This window comes from Pistacia vera, unplaced genomic scaffold (assembly GCF_008641045.1).
Source record: "Pistacia vera cultivar Batoury unplaced genomic scaffold, PisVer_v2 Contig249, whole genome shotgun sequence".
Taxonomy (NCBI): Eukaryota; Viridiplantae; Streptophyta; class Magnoliopsida; order Sapindales; family Anacardiaceae; genus Pistacia; species Pistacia vera.
This window is the reverse complement of record NW_022196056.1, coordinates 89,945-110,697: the sequence shown is the minus strand read 5'-3', so window position 1 is coordinate 110,697 and position 20,753 is coordinate 89,945. Positions and strand designations below refer to the sequence as shown.

Sequence of the window (20,753 nt, the reverse complement as noted above, 5' to 3'; positions counted from 1 at the left end):
TCCATTACCTCTGACATGGTATCTCCTTTAAAGACAATAGGCATCTTGTCAAAAAGCTTAATGGTGAAAAAATTAAAATAAAATAAAAAAAATAATGAAATAAGCAACTGGATGGATGTGATCAGAGTCCTTGTGTGGTGAACATTACAAGAATATCCTCTTAAAACACATTAATATCTAACTAGCAAAGGGTACTATACATTTATCTCTTACAAATTCGCGAAAAATCATGTGCAGCAGACCAGAGGCTAGAGCTATATATGTTGATATGCTTTTAAGTGGACAACCCTCGACAATGCTCGTACGGAGCATTTGAAAATGTAGCAAAGCTCAGCAGTGTTTGAGTACAATCGAACCGAAAATGCCACTTATTTAAGACATGTTATGGGTTAATTGAATTAATGTTAACTTGCTAGAGGTGGGCTTGGAAATAGCAATACATGTACTCAGGAGTCCATGCTGAATGATATGATGCAACAATCAATCAATGGGCTTTCGGAATGGCCTATTGGATATTGCAATTGCAAGCTTACCCAACGGCAATCACGTTGAATGAACAATTTTAGCTTGTCCCGAGGTGAATTAGTTTCTTAACCACTAAAACACCCCCCCACAATATAATACACACAAGTAAATAGATTTTTTTTTTTTTTTCTAAACAACACCTGAATTCTTAAGTATTATCTCACAACCAAGTCCATATATTACACAAAACAAATACCGTTCAAGAGTAAATGAAGTAGCTTAGAAAAATCCCACCAAAACTGTAAACTAATTTAATATCTTATCCACAAAAGCTAATCTCTCCGAGTTCAGTTGTATCAAATGATAACTAAGCCAGATATATAGAAGCAGAGTCTAATTTGCTCTCTTGAAAGTACAACCAGTAGACGTGAAGAGATTTCACTTAAACCAGTTAACCTGTATTCCTCATCCCAGCAGCTATGCCGTTTATACTGATAAGTAATGCATCTCTGAGTTTATGATTATCGTCATCACGTCTCAACCTCTTCAGTATTTCCACTTGCAACACGTTGATTGGGTTGAGATAAGGGAGCCTGTTCTCAATCAGCCTCCTCAAACTGCGATTATTCTCAGACAATATCTCATGCCCACTAACCACCAACACATACTTCTCTGTTTCTAGGAGCTCCCTCCTCAGTTCAGCACCAAGCTCTTGCCTGCTCTCTGAAACGAGCACTTCATCATAGTGCTTGGCTATAGGAATATCTGCCTTTCCTAAAACCATCTCTATAAGATCTATGGTAGATTGAAAGAAAGGCCACTCACTGTACATTGCTTTCAAGTCTTCAGTATGTCCCTTCTCGCAAACACCTTTTAACCCTGCTCCAACTCCAAGCCAAGCTGGAAGAACAAATCTGGTTTGGGTCCATGCAAATACCCATGGAATGGCACGGAGATGGCCAATTCCTGTTGAACTTTTTCTTCTAGTAGGGCGGCTTCCTATGTTAAGGAAGCCAAGCTCAGCCTCAGGTGTAGCCTCATGGAAGTAGGCAAGAAATTCAGGGTTTTCATAGACTGTGTTCCGGTAATTTTGACAACTAATATTTGAGATCTCCTCCATGAGATTTCGCCATTTTTCTTCTCGAGGTGGTTGAGGTGGTCGCAGGGTTGCAAGCAGCACAGCAGTTGTATATATCTCTAGCTGTCTAACAGCTGTGTTTGGCAACCCAAACTTTGCCTGCACCATCTCCCCTTGTTCAGTTGACCGAAGTGTTCCCTGCCAATTCAATATAGCATCAAAGTTACAGATTGAAGAGACTGTTATTATATTTCATTCCCAACATAATTTAAGCTCTAAAAGTGTTTGCTTTGCTTTCTTACAATAAGTTGTAAGTCCAGAAAACTCAATGAGGGCTTCTAAGTTTGAGACTTTTGAGTTTCCTAGACCTCAATTATGAAAGTTGATGATGACTAAGACGGTTTTAAACTAGAATTAGCAGAAATCCAAAGTTTTAATATACATGACCCATTATTAGGACAATCAAATGGTTAGAAATTCACTGATATCAATAGTCTCAAGTTTGAAAAGTAGCAGTAGCATTTTAAAATGAAATGAGCAAACTGGCCGAGTTTACATAAAACATATTCGACAATTACAGTATCAAATGTGAAGGTAAAATCAAGAAATCTCATTATTGTTTCCAATGAGAAAATTCGTTTTCAAATGAAATAGACCAAAAGGAAAAAATGATATTATGACAGTTCCATGATTTAAATTATATAAAAAACTCACCATTACAGAGCCAGGTGGTTGGGATTGAATGGCAAGATATGTAGGGCCACCACCACGACCAATACTCCCTCCTCGCCCATGGAACAAAGTAACTTTGATGCCATACTCATTGCATGCAGCCACAACATCCTCCTGGGCTTTGTAAAGTTCCCATGCAGCGGTGAAGCGACCAGCATCTTTACCAGAATCAGAATATCCAACCATAACCTGTACAGAGTAACTATATGACCTCCGCAAGATCCATGGGATCTTAAATAAAATCAATCCAGAAAATTGCTTTACATAATGCATACCTCTTGATGCCCATTATGATTCTTTAGAATGTGCTCCCTGTACCAATCGATTGATAACAATTTCCTGATCACTGAACCCGCTTCTCTCAAGTCCTTCACAGTTTCAAACAGAGGAACCACACGCAACCTATTGCATGATGTATATAAATCAGTTAAATATTCGTAATTCTTTCTTCTTAAAAACATGTTTAGGACAGTCAAACATAACCTATTGGATAAATGACTGGAGAGCAAACTCTAAGTTCCAGTGAAAATAGCTTCTAACAGAAAACTCAAGCACACACACACACAGATCTATGATCAAAAATAGGGAGCAGCCAACCGAGAGAGAGTGAGAGAGAGGCTGAGGATGAAGGTGAAGGCTATTTAGGATTTCAAAATTCAAACAATTTCAGAGTTTCCATTAATGCAAGATAAAGACATAATTCTGTTGTAAAACAAAATATGCAAATGTCAATCATAATGGTATTGCTCCTATGAGCTTATCAGCACAAAATAATCAATTTAGACAGTCCTCTGCGGTTCCATCAATGCTCATTATATACACAAGTGATTATTTATGTGTGTGTGCATACATGTGTGTAACATGATAATAGATGTCAACAGCATTCCTGATCTCACAGCACTTTTCCCTTTTACAATAAGTGAGAAGTGGCTTTAAAGCCCTGGATATGACCTCAGTAACAATGGAAAGGGGTTTGGATACTTCGATGATTCCCAAAACAAAATGAAAATAGTATCTCCGAAAAATCCCAAATTTATCTCCCCATGCATCAAAAGCTTCAAATGCCACAAGGATTATATATATATATATAATTTAAACACTATATAAAATAAACTGGATTTATCTGATGTCTACATGTGATACATATGTTTCAATAACCATGAAAAGAAAACAAATCCCATGTCACAAATTTTATGAGAAAAATATTAAACAAGAGATGAAAACTTACGTTCCACCAGGACACGGTCTCCCTAGCTCCCCACTAACAGCAAGTCGAGCATCTTTCTGCAAAAGCTCCACAGCCAGGACATCACTTGCCTGCCAAAGAACAAGCACAGGTAACTTTATTGTTTACTCTGTACATGTAGTATCCAAACAAGATCTACCTTTGATTGCACATTATGAAATGATTTACAAAACTAATTAATAGTAGTTAACCACACATTTGAAGCCATAGAAATGACATAAGCCCCAAGTGAATCACTCCCTAGCTCAGCAGCAACACGGAAGGTATCCAAAACTTCTTTAACATCAGGAGCAACCTGAAAAGACCATACCAGAGGGGAACAAATTTATTAAAAGCAAATGATGGGGAGAAAAAAAGGGTAAGAATACAAAAGGAATGTTTAAACACAAACCACTTGGGCGTACAGAAGAGATACCACCAAGAATATATTGTCCCTTAAAATGTAAATAACTGTATTTAATACCTACTTTGAATAATATCATCTCTTATAAAGAAAAACCAACCATGCTATTTGGTTCAAATCTGGTGGCTGACAGAGGGGCACGAGTGTGCCACGCTGTTCAAATTATTAAGATCCTATAAAGATAATGAGAAACCAACATTTGCAAAATTCTCATTAACTTTTTAACTGAATCCTTGAAACAAAAAAAAAGATATTTATCCAATGAAAATTCCAAAAGTTTCTGACTTGTAGGCTCAGTGATCACTGGAGTGCTCTAAACACCTTACCTCAATTGTAGGAGGAACTAGAGGCCGCTTCCCTTTTAGCTCTCTTGTCAAAAATTCTAGTTTCTTTTCTTCATCCCACTCACTATACGTACCCATATCCAAATATCTTGTAATTGCATCAAGTGTTTCAGCATGTCTACCAGATTCCTGTACATTAAAAAGATTCAGTTAAAGCAGTTTCCACAAGTAAGTTGAAGAAGAAAATCTTAAGAGACTGCACCTGACGCAAGTCAAGTTTCATTAACACCATTCCAAATGTAACAACTCTTCGAATAAGATCAGCCAGCCGACCATCAGCCAGAACACCAGATCCACATGATTGCTGTAAGTTTGCATCAATAGATAATAAGTGCACCATAAATGGATATTCCGATCTTGTTTATCCTTTCACTTTTTCTTTGGGATTTTTTTTATTACAGCATTAAAAAATTCAAAAAATAATAAGGTAAAATGTTACCAGAGAATCATGGCACATAAGTAGTGGTTCCAAAAGTTGATCCATTGTTTCATAGTAATCCCAGGAATCATATTCACAAGGAAGATCCTCAAGAAGAAGTTCCAAGCGTCTTCGTGTCTTCATAAGCTAAATCGTGCAAAAACAAAAATCTATTTACTTGACAATATGACAATCATAATTGATAATCATAGCAAGAAGTATTGGGTAAAGAGTTTCATACAATTATAGATGCATCCAGACAAACCCTAAAATGATAATCCTTTTAATAAAAAGCCATGTCCTAATGTATGGGTCCTTTTACATGCAACAAGCAAGCTTTTTTGTATAAAGAAGAACCTCTTATATCTAAAATCCGATATGTAAAACAAGAAGAAGCTATGGAAATATGTTACATATTTCTTAGCCCACAATTAAAACAAGCGCACAAAAATCTTGTTGACTACTCTTGTAGTAATACTAAGAAAAGGGATCACACATTTCCTATGAGGAAACTTAAATCCTTTTGAAATCAACTTGCCCCATAATTCTTACCTTTTCCTTCACATTTCCAAGAACAATTCTATAAGGAGCAATTCCAGGACGTTGAGATAGCCTTGGCTCCAGAAGCTTCTGGAAGCTGGACCTTCCTATCTGAGATTCTGCATATAGTTTCCTTTGAGCAAGTAGAGGAACAGAGTTGAAAGAAGAATTGTGTGACAACCCAGCTGACTGAGAACCAGTAGAATTTGCAATGCTTCCATTTGGAAAGGATTTGCCCAGTGAAGATTCTGGGCTTACAGAGTCCTGACCGTCCTAGATTATTTGAAAGAAACCAAAAGGTATATATATATATATATATATATATATATGAAATTATTATCAATGAAGCCAACATTGCAAACAAAAAATCACGCCTTACCTGACAATTCAGTGGCATGTAATCAGTCCCAGGAACATCTAGTTTGGGATAGTGAGATCCACCATTATTACATTCTACATAAGGGGGAAGTTTAACAAGAAATTATTACTCATTTGGGTACAGATTATAAATTACATTGGATGGCTAATAAAAGAAATAGCTTACCTAAAGCATGGTCATATAACTACCAAAAAAATACGAAAAGAGCCATAATTGTGAATGGCATGCATAGAAGAAGACAATATAAAAATGTTGCATATGTTTAAAACATTATAAATCCTCACTTAAATTTCAAATGGTTTCATAACCTGTGAATTCTGTTATAGTCCGACGATGGAGAACATTATGATTTGACAAGGCTAATACCGTCACTGAGTTGGTCAACTTTTCATGAATTGAACAAGGATTTCAAAGAAAACAATAATCAAGAGCTAAAAAAATCCCTACATTCATCAAAGATTCAAAATTAAATCATTTCTGGCAGAAAATATCCCGACTCCAGTTTTCCTTACCAGTGCAGGAGGGTAGATCAGCCCTGGCAGGAAGTTGAGTAGGAAGCGATGGAGCCTGCTGGCTGTGATGCTTCAATTGAATTCTGCTAAAAGCTTGATTCCAACCCTCATGTCGATCCTCTGATGAAGTTTCTGAAAAGATTTTAACCAACTATCAATACACATTGCAGTAAGAGTTTTGCAAAAGTAAAGGGGTCTAATCTTCACATATTAGAAAACGGCATATTGAAATTCCTCAGCACTACACTCAGGTCATTTAAACATACTTAAACACTCTGAAAAACAAAAATTTCATAATGGGTACAAGTCGTAGCCACCTTTCAAGTCTACAAAAGTAGCAGATGAAGGGACTCCACGGCTCAAACTTTAATATCGTTGTTTTGGATAATGCTGAGCCTATGTTGAGTATTTAAGCTCTAAAAACTATTCACTCAAGAATAGATATTATTGATAGAGGAGTAGATATAGAGAATAGAGAAGTTGAGAAGACAGATAGAATAATAGAAAGGGAAAAAAGAATATAGGAGAAAAATTAGAAGACAGAAAAGAAATTTAGATGAAGACTTAGACAGAGCTCAAAATACAACTAATTTTTCGTGTAAAATAAGCCCTGCTTATAGGCTTTGGATCCAAACCCTAATGGAAACATAATTCTAAGGAAATAAAGTTTAAAATAACTAGAACAAAATTAACTCTTAAATACAAAAATACAAAGACTAAAATAATAGCCATCAATTGGCATAAAATGACTAAATCAAATAACCATAATTTGCAAAAGCTTTCCACCAGAGCTTCAGAAAAACTTAAAATGACAAATGACCCTAACCTTTTTCAAGAACTTCATGTGCCACTCTCAACAACCTGTCACTGCATTGGTTCATGGATAACTCAAATCTGAGACTATCAACTTCCCGAATGTAGAGGTCAATGGCCATCCACCTAGATAAAAGTGAAACATCCCTTGTGACCTGAAACAATCAAAAAGTCCATTGGTGACACTCCATGCATGACAGCACATTATTAAGAATAACTATTTGTCAATCGACTGATAACAATGATTTACAGCATATCAATAGGTAAAAAAAAAACAGCTGAGTTTTTGTCTCATTCATGAATGAACTGTATGGGAAAAGAAATTTTTTGTGAATAACACTGAAATAGTGAAGAAACCTCCTGTATCCTATGAATTTTCATAAACATAATTAAAACATAACATTTGTATGATTCTGTTAAATAGTGTACTGATATTTTGCACACACACACATGGTTTTCTATTTCATTTAGGGGGAAAAACAGAAAATGAAAAAAATAAAAAAGAATAAAAATTCAAGATTAGCTTGTCAAAAAAGAAAAAATACTAAAGTTCAAAGGCTGCAAATAAACATGACACACTGAATGGTGATGGTTAAAAGTAATAAAGCATACACTTGAAATTGTTCATTAATTTTCTTCATATCCTTTTAAAAAAATAAGATTAAATATCTAGTAACTAATGGGAAAAAAGAGCAAAAATAGAACAAATTATTTGAATTAAGGATGCTTTCAGTTCACACACTAATGTTTATTCATAGAAATCACTGCAGCATGGTAGGATAATCAAATATACGAACTATATTTTTTCCTTTTTTCCCAGTTTAGTGGAAGTAAGATACCACCACTAACTCTTCATCTAATAGCACTGTAACATGGTGTGATAAGCCCATGAATGATGATACATATAACAGCAAAGTCATAGACCATATAACCACAGAAAATTCGCAATGGATCAGACAATTGAGAAAGCCTCACCTTTGCTGTCACATTTGGATTTCCATCTCTATCACCTCCCATCCAAGACCCAAATTTTATTGGAGTGCAAGTTAAAGGAAGACGCTTTCCTGTATGCTGAATGAACAAAAACAATATGAGAACATGAATGGCAAGGAACACTGTTTTTACTGAGAAAAACTGACACTGAACCTTTTTTAAAGCATTGTTGACCCGTCGCAGATAATCTGGAACAGCTTTCCAAAGAGTCTGCTCCACAATGTTCAAGCCTAGGATATTAAAATAAACAATTAGTATACCCCGTCTATGATATCAATTTTACATAGAAACAAAGTGTGCATTATTGTGACATATCCATCACTCAAGTAGTTTACCAGCCCTTGCTTCTTCTACTGGTGTAGGTCTATGTCTTCTTAGCTCATCTGTCTGCCATATTGAAGTTATCTCCCTCACCTACAAAAGCCAGAATGAATTACAGGTCATACAAAGATGCTATGAATACTTCCACATCAGCATACAAAGATGCCCCCTCTACTAAAAATGTAGCATAAGAAAATGGTCTATTGAGGCTTTTAAATAGAGGAGTGAAATGTTTTGGTACAGAAAGGATACCAGATCTTCAATTAGCAATTCTCGATCTTCATGACAAAGATCAGGTCGATCATTATAATCTAAAAGATGCTGCAAGAAAAGCCAGGCTCATATTCAGAGACTTAGTATTTACACAACAGTCAAAAATATCAAATTTCAACATAAAAAGAAAAATGAAAGCCCTTAACAACTTACAGCAATTCTAATGTGTTTATATTGTAAGGTACGTCGATTGATTTGGGTGGGATGTGCAGTAAGAACAATTTCAACCTCCTACAGCAACAAAACTTTAGTACAGGAAACTGAAAAATTAGAAACTTTCAATAAAATTATGCTCAATTTGGTTGCTGGGTGGAAAATCTGGTAAAGAGAACGAGATATTAATTTGACTCTGGAGAATCTCTACTCAACTAACCATCATATTAAAATTTTGGCTCTGCTGAGGTCAGATTCACATTTTTCCAAAACCAGAAAAATAAAAGTTATACAGTCAAAAACATTATTCACTTTTCTAATTGTTCATCTAAGCAACCAAATGAAGCATTGAAGAAAATGAGAATCCAGGGCGCCAAGAAACCTGCTTGCAAACGGTGTTATAAAGGTCATCTGGAGAAATCCCACCTTGCACTAGCTTACTGAAAATGTCATCACAAGATTTTGACAAATTTACAGCATTTCGTGATTTACGAACCCTGCAAAATGTATAATTTATCCATAAAATCGATATAAAGAGTATTTGAAATTAAAACTGAAAGTAGATCATAGACCTTAAAAAGTAAAGAGAGAGAATGTGAACTTCTAAATTGCTCGGGACCTTGCTAGAAAGATTAGTCCAGTATTTATATAAATTACAAGGAAATAAAACATCTGCAAGTAGGTTGCTAAACATGTTTTAGTAGGATTTCACCCAAAAATGACTGGAGCTCACAAAAACTTTACACTGAACTAATTTGCCAAATGCTCCAAGGGAAAAAAATAGCGAAACGCTCATGACTTAAATCTTTTCATTCCTTCTCTCTAGCTTGCAAACAAAAGCACGTCTAAATCCATGCTTTCATATTTAAAAAATATTAATAAATAAAAAAATCCACATTCCTTGTTATTACTTACACAATGAATGGAACCACAGAAAGCAACACACTATAAACAATTTCAACGTTTGCATCCTCAAAACAACATTGTTGTCCAGGATTTTTTAAACTAAGTGATCAAACAAAAGATAATAAAAACAACTTACCTGTGATGAGTCTCAGCTATTCCCATAAGATTGAGGTAATGACTGAATGCACGAGCAAGTAACAGTGCTTCCTCTAATGTCATCTTTGATATCTCCAATGCAAGCTGCTTTTCAAGCAGCTCTGCCGAATCCTCAATCCCCGCCAACCGCATATTACAAGCACTCTATAAAAAATAAATATCATTTACTTCTCAGTATCAAATAACGAGGATAATGCTAAAAAAAAAAAAAAAAAAGGTTGAAATGGTAACATATCTATCCTCTGTAATCTAGACTAATCAAGAGGAGTTTCAGAAATTATTTATAACAAAAAGAAAAAATCCACGGGCCTAAAACAATTATAAACTACATTTCAGCTTTGTAACAAAAACATTATAAAACGCCTACTTTTGTTCAGTTCCAATACTTTTAAGTGATTTCTCAGCAAACAAACAGACAGAAACCACAAGAAAATCTTATCACAACAATGAAAAAAAACAATAATAAAAACTATTATGCATGTACCTTTAATTTTTATGATCTACCAACTAACAATTTCTAAGCGCGAAAGTATTTCTAGAAAAATATGCAAAACCGCTTCCTAGAAAGCACCTATTACGAGCTTCATCAGAAAACACGAATGCTTCACTCTTAAGTAACTTTTTTATTATTATAAAGCATTAACCTGTATTTTAACAAAATATTTTAAAAAAAAGTTTCAAAAACACTCTGTTACAAAATTATAACACAATATTAAAATATTATGGAACAGGAAAAAAAACAGCTAAAAAAGATACGAAACCGATATATCCTTCTGTTATTTTTCCTATACTTTCTAAGTAACCAAACGAAATTATAAAAGAAAAATATTAAAACTGGAAAAAATAACACACAACTAAAAAATAAGATAAATAATTCCAAAAATAAATAAATAAAAATTAGCATGCACTCAAAAAAATCCAAATCTAACACTGTTTACTGCATCGTGACCTCGATCACTCAACAGAAAATAAGAAGAAAAATCATGCTCCGTTCAGTAAATAAATAATATAAACCTGAGCGAGGACTCTGTTCCGTTCAAATTTTTCCATGAATCCAGAACCAACTTCTCTCTGCAAGACATCGTTTAACAGATTTCCAAGCAGTTTACAATCATCTTCAAAGCTCTGGAACGAAATCTCCTCCGCTATGTCGTCCGTCGTATCCGTCATTGTGATGAAACGACACCGCTCACAAGAACAGAAAGCTGTGGACCAAAAATACGGAAAACAAAAACACTGAAAACGAAACTTAAAAAAAAACAAAACAGAGAGAGTGTATGTTTTATAATGGACTCTGAAGCAGTGACCAAGTGGAAGTGAAGGACAAGGACTCTCTGGGGACGATTATAACTGTGTTAATGCGGGTGTGTTTTTGTTTTTTATTTTTATTTTCTTTGAAAACGATTTTTATCTTCTCACCTGAGACTGCCAACTGTTAGCGTACACGTGGCTGTCAGTGAGGAAGTGTAGCGTTTTATGTGGGATTGAAACGCTGATTTACCGTCCCGTAAATCTATCCGTACCTTACAAATTATAAAATGGTGGGAGTCGATGCTCCGGTCCGTCCGAATTTAATCTGCGTTATGTTGTTGATCCTTAATATAAGAAAAATATATTGTGATAATTATAATTTCCGAAAATGAGTGAGAGTACTTGAATCATGATGGGATTATTCCAAAAGATTCTTATTCGAATGCTTTATGAAAGTAAAATACTAAATATAAGATAAGAATGCATATACTTTTTGAATTCTTAAAATTGTTTGGATTATGAATCAAATCATGTCATTAATTAAGTTTTATTTAATATTTTTCTAATCTTATAACATCATAATGGTAGGTCCCAACATTTTGTGCTTCCTTAACCTTTTTGTAAAGATAAATAAAAGAGTGCCACGTTTTCAGTGTCGGCTTTCAGTCATGTCGATTGATTTATAGATCATCAATTTCATTTATAAAATAATTCTAATAATATTTATTCCAAACTATTTAAGATAAAAAAATTTAGAACATTAATAATAAAAAATTGTTATATAACGATAGTTATTAACCATATAAACAATGCGCATATAAATCTTTTTTTTTTTTTTTTTTTTTTGTCATCAGGAGTGTTCACACCATTTTGCGTCAATCACAAGTAATTTATCAAGATTTTGAAGTTAATTATCAGATAAGTCTCTTAATAATCACCCCTATTAGAGTTTATAAAAACTCAAATTTAAGAGTTTATAAAATTTCTTTTTTTTTTTATCATTAAATCATTCAATAATGATTCACATAAATCATATATATGAATTATATGATTTTTTTAATTAAAAAAAAAAGTTGATATAATTTTGATGTGTGGATTATACATTTTTTTTAATTTCGAAAAGCAAAATAATTAATATGATGATATGTACCCGTACCTACCACACAACATATATACAAGAAAAGCAGACATATCACATATATAAAAATTTTAAAACAACTTGATTAATAAATATATGGTCCAGACGGCATAGCTTTCAAAGCAGGTAATCAAACTAAAACAATTGAATCACAATCAAGAGCCAAAAAGCAAATGTCGTTATCCTTCATTAAATTTGTTATCTATATTCGAAGTAATTGGACAAACGTAGTAAGAGTATGGCCAAAACTATAAATTGGGTTCATGCTTTTTATTCTTATTAGATCCACCCAATATACTTTTATTGTTGTCACAATTTTGTTGAGACTTTTCATTGCTATCAAACATCATTATTCCACTCAAGATCTGCATGTTCGGCCATAGATAATGGGATGAGATTCAACTGGCCTTCAGCTTTGGTCTCTTGGGCCTCTTGTGGAGCCATTTTCTGATTTTGCACGCATTTCGCCATATTTGAGGCCGAGGGTATCTATAAACGAAAGCAAAGATAAAAGTTATAGCAACATGATCATTTAATTCATATATACCGGTAAAACAATAAAATATCATTTGATAGGTAAAATCTGAGATGAAAACTTGGAATAAAAAGCATTATTCAATTCTCAAAGATAGTTTGTTAAAGTTCACAAAGTGGGTGTTACTTTTTATTCTCAAATGCGGCTGGGTGTTACTTTTTTCCACCCAAGGTTTGGCTTAAAGAAGTTTCTCACCCAATAAATTTCAAAATACCACTTTCTCACCCAAAGTTTATATTCTATTAATATCCAAAATACACTTTACTTTTTCAGCCGGCGTTCGGCAAGTTATCAAAAGCCAATATAAGAGGGGTTTTATATAGTGGAGGCCGGTGGATCAAATCATTGTGATCGATTGAATATTCGTCGTCGAAAATTAATTAAGAACCAAAAACTCTAGCTTCGCGATGGTCGATAATCGGAGAGAAATAGTTGCAAAGTGAGAGGGGTTTTGTAAAGAAGAAATCGGATGTTCAAATGGTGGTGACTAAGAGAATTTTCATCGTCAGAATCGACTTTGGGTAATAGCGGAATATTAACTTTAGGTGAGAAGGTGGTATTTTAAAACTCTTGGAGGCAAAAATGTTATTAAGGCAAACCTTGGGTGGAAAAAAGTCATTTACTCTACATATAATATCGAAGTTTTGGGATAATTTCAGTTAAATTTGAATTGATACGAGACTAAGACCAAAAAACATTACCAATACTATTAGAAAATTATTTTTGTTATTTAAAAAAAGAGTAATACTATACCTATAATATTTTCATATAACATGATGTAATAAAAGATGATTGAGTGAAATTTATTTTTAATTTAAAATCAATTATTTATCTTTTGTCACATCATATTATATGAAAAATATTGTATAAAAATGTAGTATATATAGTATCATGCTTAAAAAAAATCCAAAATTGACCAAATAAACATTCTTAGGTTATGCTTGTTTTTGTATGTGAGCTTAATGCATTTGTTAATTGTATCAGTCTAGATGTATAAATTATATATTTGTTTTTTATTATTCCACGTCTAATTATAAGTGTTGAATTTTTTCTTTTATGTACCGTAAATATCTTAAAATTATTTTTGACACATATACCCTTATTAAATATTATATGATTTTTTTATAAGCTTTAAACAATTTTAAATTATTAAATTATGGAAATCAAAATAAAACAAATGTTACATATAAATTAAAGCTAACTACGTATGTTATTATATTGTTTTAATTTACTATTAAAAAATGTATCATAACAAAAAATTAAAAAAGACAAAAAAATAATATAATGTACGAGGGTTTTATAAATATTGGAATCATATAAATTTGAAAGAGGGATTGTTAACAAATAAAAATTATTATTAATTAAGATGTTTTTGTATTCAATAAAGGTAAAATATTTTGACTTTTGACTTATATCTTATCGTCTAATACATGTTAAAAAACAGACAAATATAGAACATTTTAATTTATTAACATTGGCTGCATTCAGACTTAAGTTGAAAAAACAAACTAACTTTTGCTATGTTTTTTTTTTACTCATCAGGGTCTTCAGGGAAACATGCTTGCAACTCAACTAATTCTTCGAGGCTTTAGAATTATCAATCAGATAAAAGCCCTAATAGCCACTCTATTAGTGTCTAAGGAGACTCGAATTCAGGAGCTCATAGAACTTCTTTTGCTCTTTTACCATCCGACCACCCAATGGTGGTTCTTACTATGTATTTTAAAGAGTAAGCGACATTTTCCCTCCCAAGGTTTTCCTTAATGACACTTTCCCACCCAAAGTTAATATTCTATTAATATCCAAAGCTAATTCCGGTGACGAAAATTATTTCCGTCACCACCATTTGGACCTCCCGTATCCTCTTTACAAAACCCCTTTCACTCTGACACTTGATTTCTCACCGATTGCTTGCCATCGCAAAGCTACGATTTTTCTATTCTTAACTAATTTCCAACTGATTCCTGTGGCGAATATTCAATCGGTCACCACTATTCGATCCGCCGGCCTAATCCTCTCTTACCCCTGGCTCCTAGTAACTCATCGATTGCCAACTGAGAAAGTGAAGTGTATTTTGAGTATTAACGAAATATAAACTTTGGGTGAGAAAGTGGTATTTTGAAACTTTTTTGTGAAAAAGTGTTATTAAGGCAAACCTTGGGTGGGAAAAAGTGGTTTACTCTATTTTGAAAAGTTAAAAAAAATAGGTGATTATGTGCCTAATTCAATCTCTTTAGTTTTAATTAGTTTTATAATTATAAATTTACCTCTTTATTAACTAACCACTAGACATGGGGCTCGCGCGTTGCGTGAGTATGTTTATTCAATGTTTTTGAAATAGATTGTAAACAAATTTATTCTAACAAAATAAACTAATTAGATTAAGACATAATAAGTGTTAAATTATGCAAATTTTAAAGTAAATATAAATTGTATATATATACAAAGTTGTGTTAAGATAAAATTCATAATTGTATCTATATAATTATTAATATCAATTATAGGTAGATGTTATTAAATCATTCATCCAACTTGAGAAGATCATCTAAATATCATATGATCTAATTATATATTCAGGATCATCACCTTGTACAATTAATATTATTTTTGCAGACATGTCTTTTATATTCGATGTCAGTATTTTGTAATGAATTATGTATGATATTTAATATCACCTGAATATTATTAAGATCAACTATTTAAACTCAAAATTTATATTGACCTTCCGTAATTTCTGTAACTTATATTCATTTTCAAGTTGCGTTGTGCATATATGTTTATTATATTTTTTTTTTTTTACATTATTATTGGTTTTTTTGTGATTTAAATATATATTTTCTATATTGAAGTTCATTTTATATTGAATTGATAATTCAAAATCAATAAATAAAATATTCACAAATTGAACTCAAAGTTTATATCATCATGGTTCTTCTCAAATATGTTACCATTTGACATTTGCTACCAAAGTTTAAAACTTTATCAAGAAAAGCAAAAAAAAAAAAAAAAAAATTGCAAGATAATCCACTAGGTATTATTGGTAAGTTTATAAATTAATCAAGGAAAGAGAAACCTTATTGAAAAATATGAGTTTTAAGCAAGAGGCTTGTAGAGCAAAAGGAAAAAATTGATTTTGATTGTTGAGAAGAAAAAATGAATTATTTTTATCATTATTATTTTATAAATTAAAAAAAAAAATGTTGAGAAGAGAACTCACATAAAAAGCAATAACAACTCCAACAGTATAATGTGAAGTCAACTTAATTGAAGCATTGAATAAGTCATAAAGATAAATGTCCTATGACATAAATCCATTTGCTGCAATTAGAATTGACCACCACCTATAGCAAAAAAAACATTTGATGGTAGCATCCTAAAGAAAGACTATAATTGTAAAACTATAAATCAAACAACAAAATCAATCAAAAAATCAACAAAAAGAGATAGAACAAGCACAATTAAAATTACATATCAATATTCGTTTTCCTTTGTCATCACTAAAATTGAATTTGTTTTATGTATGTGATGATAAAATGAATGGTTCGGCAGTAGGTCTATAGTTATCCTAATTCATCATATAATATATCAAATTAAATCTCAATCTTTCCAGTTTCCAAAGATTCAAACCGCTCATCAATTGGATTTTTATTGAGCAGGTTATGGCTAATTTACAATTGACTATTTAATGAAAATCGAGAAACAGGGGAAACTGAAATGTGTGTGATGATAAAAGAAATGGTTCGACAGTAGGGCTACAATTATCCAAATTAAGCGTATAATATATCAAATTAAAGTTTTGTCTGTCTAGTTTCTAAATGTTCAAACCTCTCATCAATTTAATTTTTATTGAGTAAGTTATGACTAATTTATTACTGACTGTTCAGTAGAAATCGAGAAATAAGGGAAACCAAAATATTTGTGATGATAAAACAAATAGTTTGGAAGTGGGGCTACATTTATCCAAATTAAGTGTATAATATATCAAATTAAATCTCTTTATCTAGTTTCTAAAGATTTAAATCTCTCATCAATTGGAGTTTTATTGAGCAAGTTATGGTCAACTTACTACTGACTGTTCAGTGAAAACCAAAGTGTGATGATAAAAAGAATGGTTCGGCAGTGGGACTAAAGTTATCCAAATTAAGCGTGTAATATATCAAATTAAGTTTATGTATGTCTAGTTTCTAAAGATTCAAATCTCTCATCAATTGGAGTTTTATTGAGCAAGTTATGGTCAAATTACTACTGACTCTTCAGTGGAAACCAAAATGTATGTGATGATAAAAGAAATGGTTCGTCAGTGGATCTACAATTATCCAAATTAAGTTTATGATATATCAAATTAATGACCTATCTGTCTAGTTTTTAATTATTTAAACCGCTCATTGGTTGGATTTTTATTGAGCAAGTTATGGTTAATTTACTACTGATTGTTCAATAGAAATCAAGAAACTGGAGAAACCAAAATGTGTGTGATGATAAAAGTAATGGTTTGAAAGTGGGGCTAAAGTTATCCAAATTAAGCATATAATATATCAAATTAAATCTTTGTTTATCTAGTTTGTAAAGATTTAAACTTCTCATCAATTGTATTTTTATTGAGCAAGTTATAGTCAATTTACTACTGACTGTTCAGTGGAAGCCGAAATGTGTGTGATGATGAAATGAATGGTTCGGCAGTGGGGGCTACAGTTATCCAAATTAAGTATATAATATATCAAATAAAGTCATGTCTATCTAGTTTCTAAATATTCAATCCTCTTATCAATTGGATTTTTATTGAGTAAGTTATGATCAATTTACTATTGATTGATCAGTGAAAACCGAAACGCGTGTGATGATAAAATGAATGGTTTACTTAACCCAAATTTAAGGGATTATCATATTAGGACTTAGAAGAAATATTTCAAATAACACCTATTAATTGGAAAATGAAATCAGCCAAAATTAATTTATTTAACATATATACTCGCACACCAACAAGACATAAACAATAAATCATTTATATAACAAATTAAAATACACGAATGTTTTTACAGAAAACATATTCAACACAAATGAATTGTTTATACTAATATAGATATGACACATACTCACAATTCGGCTAACAATAGAATCATCATCGATTTGATCTTAGTAAAGTACATGAATATTTCCTTGAAAACAAACATAACAAAATTTAATCGATCTTCATATTAAGATTTGTTAAGGAACAATTATTCATTTGTATAACAACTGTTACCTGAAAACGAAATCAACAAAAGTTAATTAATCTTCATATTAAAATTGTTAAGGAATACACTTACCGTTTGACAAGACTAACACAATTAATCATTCAAATAGATTGATCGAACAAAAACAATCATTCAATCAAATAATAACCGTTAAAATAGTTAGGAGATATATTTACAATTTCGTATTAAAATAGTTAGAAGATATGCTTACAGTTTAGAAGAACGAATCAAAATAACAACTCATTTGACAATGTCAATCAGACACCCTGCTTTTATTCCATGTCAATTCATGAATCTTTGACTTGTAAAAAAAAAAAAAAAATACAAATAAATAAAAATCATCGATTAATAAAATCATAAAGAACAGACGTATTATTGACACAAACTAACATGACCTATAAACAATTAACAAAAGATCAAACGTATTGTTGACACCAACTAACATATTGCAATAATACACAACTGAACATACGTCCCTTTTATAACCCTTTTATTTAGACATTTCGAATGTCAACACAATTAAATACAAATTGAATACGAAGAAAGGTTTGCCATGTCAATACAATGCACATATATAATTATTAATAAACATATATATTTTTATTACCAATGCAATGCACCTATGTAATCCAATTTTTATGTCTATTTATTTAGACGTTGGAATATCAATGCAACAATTAATATTGTCTACATCATCACCAATAAAATTCAATCACATGACAATCACAAATCCAAGATGTCTTTATTGTTAGACCTTTACAATGTCAATGTAATGCACCTATATAGGGGGTGTTTGTCTAAGCTTATAAGCTGGTCAAACTAGCTTATAAGCTCTAAAATTAAGCTGACTTGTTTGTTTATAATTTTTTTGAACTTATAAGTTGAGCTTATAAGCAAAAAAAAAAATAAGTTGGGGGGGAGGTACTTTTTTTTTTTTGCTTATAAGCACTCTGCTTATAAGCTAGTTTGGCCAAGTATATTACCACATTATTCTTGTTTAATTTTAAAATTCCATAGTATACCCTTATTTAATGTAGTACCTTTTTTAGTCATTTTATAATAAAATGTACTTATAAGCCACATTTTACCAAACACGTCAATTACTTATTAGTCACTTATAAGTACTTTAACCAAACACGTAATTGTTTAAAATTTTAAATGCTTATAAGCTAAATAAGCACATGTTGCTTATAAGCTAATTTTCATAAGCTCAGACAAACACCCCCTATTAGTAATATTATTAATTATTAATACAACAATGCAATGCACCTATGTAATCCAATCTTTATGTCTATTTATTTAGACTTTAGAATATCAATGCAGCAATTAATATTATCTACATCATCACCAATAAAATTCAACCACATGACAATCACAAATATAAGGTGTTATTATAGTTAGACCTTTAGAATGTCAATGCAATGCACTTATATAATTAAAATTGTTCCCATTTTTTAATTAATTAATCATTATAGATGGAGTAATAAATACGAATCAAATGTGTCAAGATAGAGCAATTTGATTGGGTTGTCAATCCAATGTGTTAAAATAGAGTAATTCTAGAGCTTTTAAAATGTGCTATATGGCAAACAACTCGCATGGATATTCATAGCGAACAATCAGCATGGGTATTTATGAATCTTAAAGCTAAAAATATCTCATTAAACCATACATCCAAGAGACGACAATTTTAGAGCTCCAAAATAAAATAATTTTAGAGCTTAAAAAAGAAAAAGAAAAGAAAAAAGTGTCTTAGCTGTCACTATGCTTTTAAGTTTTACCAATAGGCCCGCAACTTCCAACGCTGTTTGCCACGTAAAAAATATTTAATTCAGTCAATGCTCAAGGCCCCAGCAACAGCAAAAGAACGACACCTTCCCCCTCAAAATAAGGAAGAAGGCATCAGCCAAGACAGGGAGGGTTGTCTCGTTGATTTAGTATGGAGAACGTGCCGAGAGTAGGCGTAGCAGTGTTCGTGTTGCGTGGGAAAACAGTGCTGTTGGGGCGGCGCCGCTCCTCCATCGGTGACTCTACCTATGCTCTTCCCGGCGGCCATCTCGAATTTGGTTAGTCTCTCTCTCAATCCTTTTTTTTTTAGCATCAAATGTTATTTACCCAAAAAAATGTTTTATGTTTAGGGTTAGAGTTGATTTTAGAATTAATTAAATTCATAATGAAGGTTTACTCTAATGGCTGATCGTATAAGTTTAGTTAAGCGGTTGGTAATGTGACAACATCTCGTAGTCCCATAGTTTCGAGTTGAAATCTCTCGAATATCATTCATATTTTTCTATCCATTAATTTACTTAATCAAATCTACCTTAAAATCGAATCCATTGATAGCTTTGAGGCGTACAAGATTCATTACGCCTTAAATCTCTTACCAAGTGGAGTGATACCTTAACTATTCCACTGAATTATTTCCAGGAGAGAGCTTCGAGGAGTGTGCAGCGAGAGAACTGAAAGAGGAAACTGGGTTGGATATCCAGAAAACGGACTTCTTAACCGCAACTAACACCATCTTTAAAGAACCTAAACCAGCACAGTATGTAACTATTTTTATGCGGGCAATGTTGGATAATCCTCAACAGGTGCCCCAAACTCTTGAACCAGACAAGTGTTATGGTTGGGATTGGTATAACTGGGAAGATCTCCCTAATCCACTGTTTTGGCCTTTAGAGAAAATGGTGCAAAGTGGGTTCAATCCCTTCCCGGCTGAGTAGATTTGATGAGGGGACATTCCAGTTTTAGGTACTTTCTTATGTGGGATTAGATTATGTGATTTAGTGCCTCCAATATGTTTGATGGTTTATCCTAATGTTAATTGTATCTTGATTATGGTGTGCTAAAAAATAACTGTTTT

At 32.2% G+C, this 20,753-nt stretch overlaps 2 protein-coding genes across 3 annotated transcripts; one reads left to right on the top strand and one right to left on the bottom strand.

Annotated features, from left to right (window-relative positions):
- Nucleotides 1-631: 631 nt before the first annotated feature.
- Nucleotides 632-11,064, bottom strand: LOC116132097 (phosphoenolpyruvate carboxylase 4). Of its 2 annotated transcripts, none has more exons than XM_031417772.1 (20): nucleotides 10,747-11,064; nucleotides 9,713-9,876; nucleotides 9,053-9,167; nucleotides 8,671-8,748; nucleotides 8,497-8,565; nucleotides 8,259-8,337; nucleotides 8,077-8,153; nucleotides 7,906-8,001; nucleotides 6,944-7,085; nucleotides 6,118-6,249; nucleotides 5,606-5,679; nucleotides 5,239-5,499; nucleotides 4,708-4,833; nucleotides 4,471-4,572; nucleotides 4,251-4,397; nucleotides 3,718-3,816; nucleotides 3,504-3,592; nucleotides 2,551-2,677; nucleotides 2,258-2,464; nucleotides 632-1,741 (listed from the first exon to the last, which is right to left on the bottom strand). In XM_031417772.1, exons 1-20 carry the CDS (start codon nucleotides 10,900-10,902, stop codon nucleotides 917-919), a joined length of 3,165 nt encoding a protein of 1,054 aa, XP_031273632.1. In that variant the 5' UTR covers nucleotides 10,903-11,064; the 3' UTR covers nucleotides 632-916. The 2 variants fall into 2 exon arrangements, with proteins under 2 accessions (XP_031273632.1, XP_031273633.1); XM_031417773.1 differs by having other exon boundaries at nucleotides 5,606-5,680; nucleotides 6,146-6,249.
- An 8,765-nt stretch (nucleotides 11,065-19,829) lies between these two features.
- Nucleotides 19,830-20,613, top strand: LOC116132119 (nudix hydrolase 1-like). The gene is made up of 2 exons (XM_031417791.1): nucleotides 19,830-19,956; nucleotides 20,318-20,613. Exons 1-2 carry the CDS (start codon nucleotides 19,830-19,832, stop codon nucleotides 20,611-20,613), a joined length of 423 nt encoding a protein of 140 aa, XP_031273651.1.
- Nucleotides 20,614-20,753: the final 140 nt, after the last annotated feature.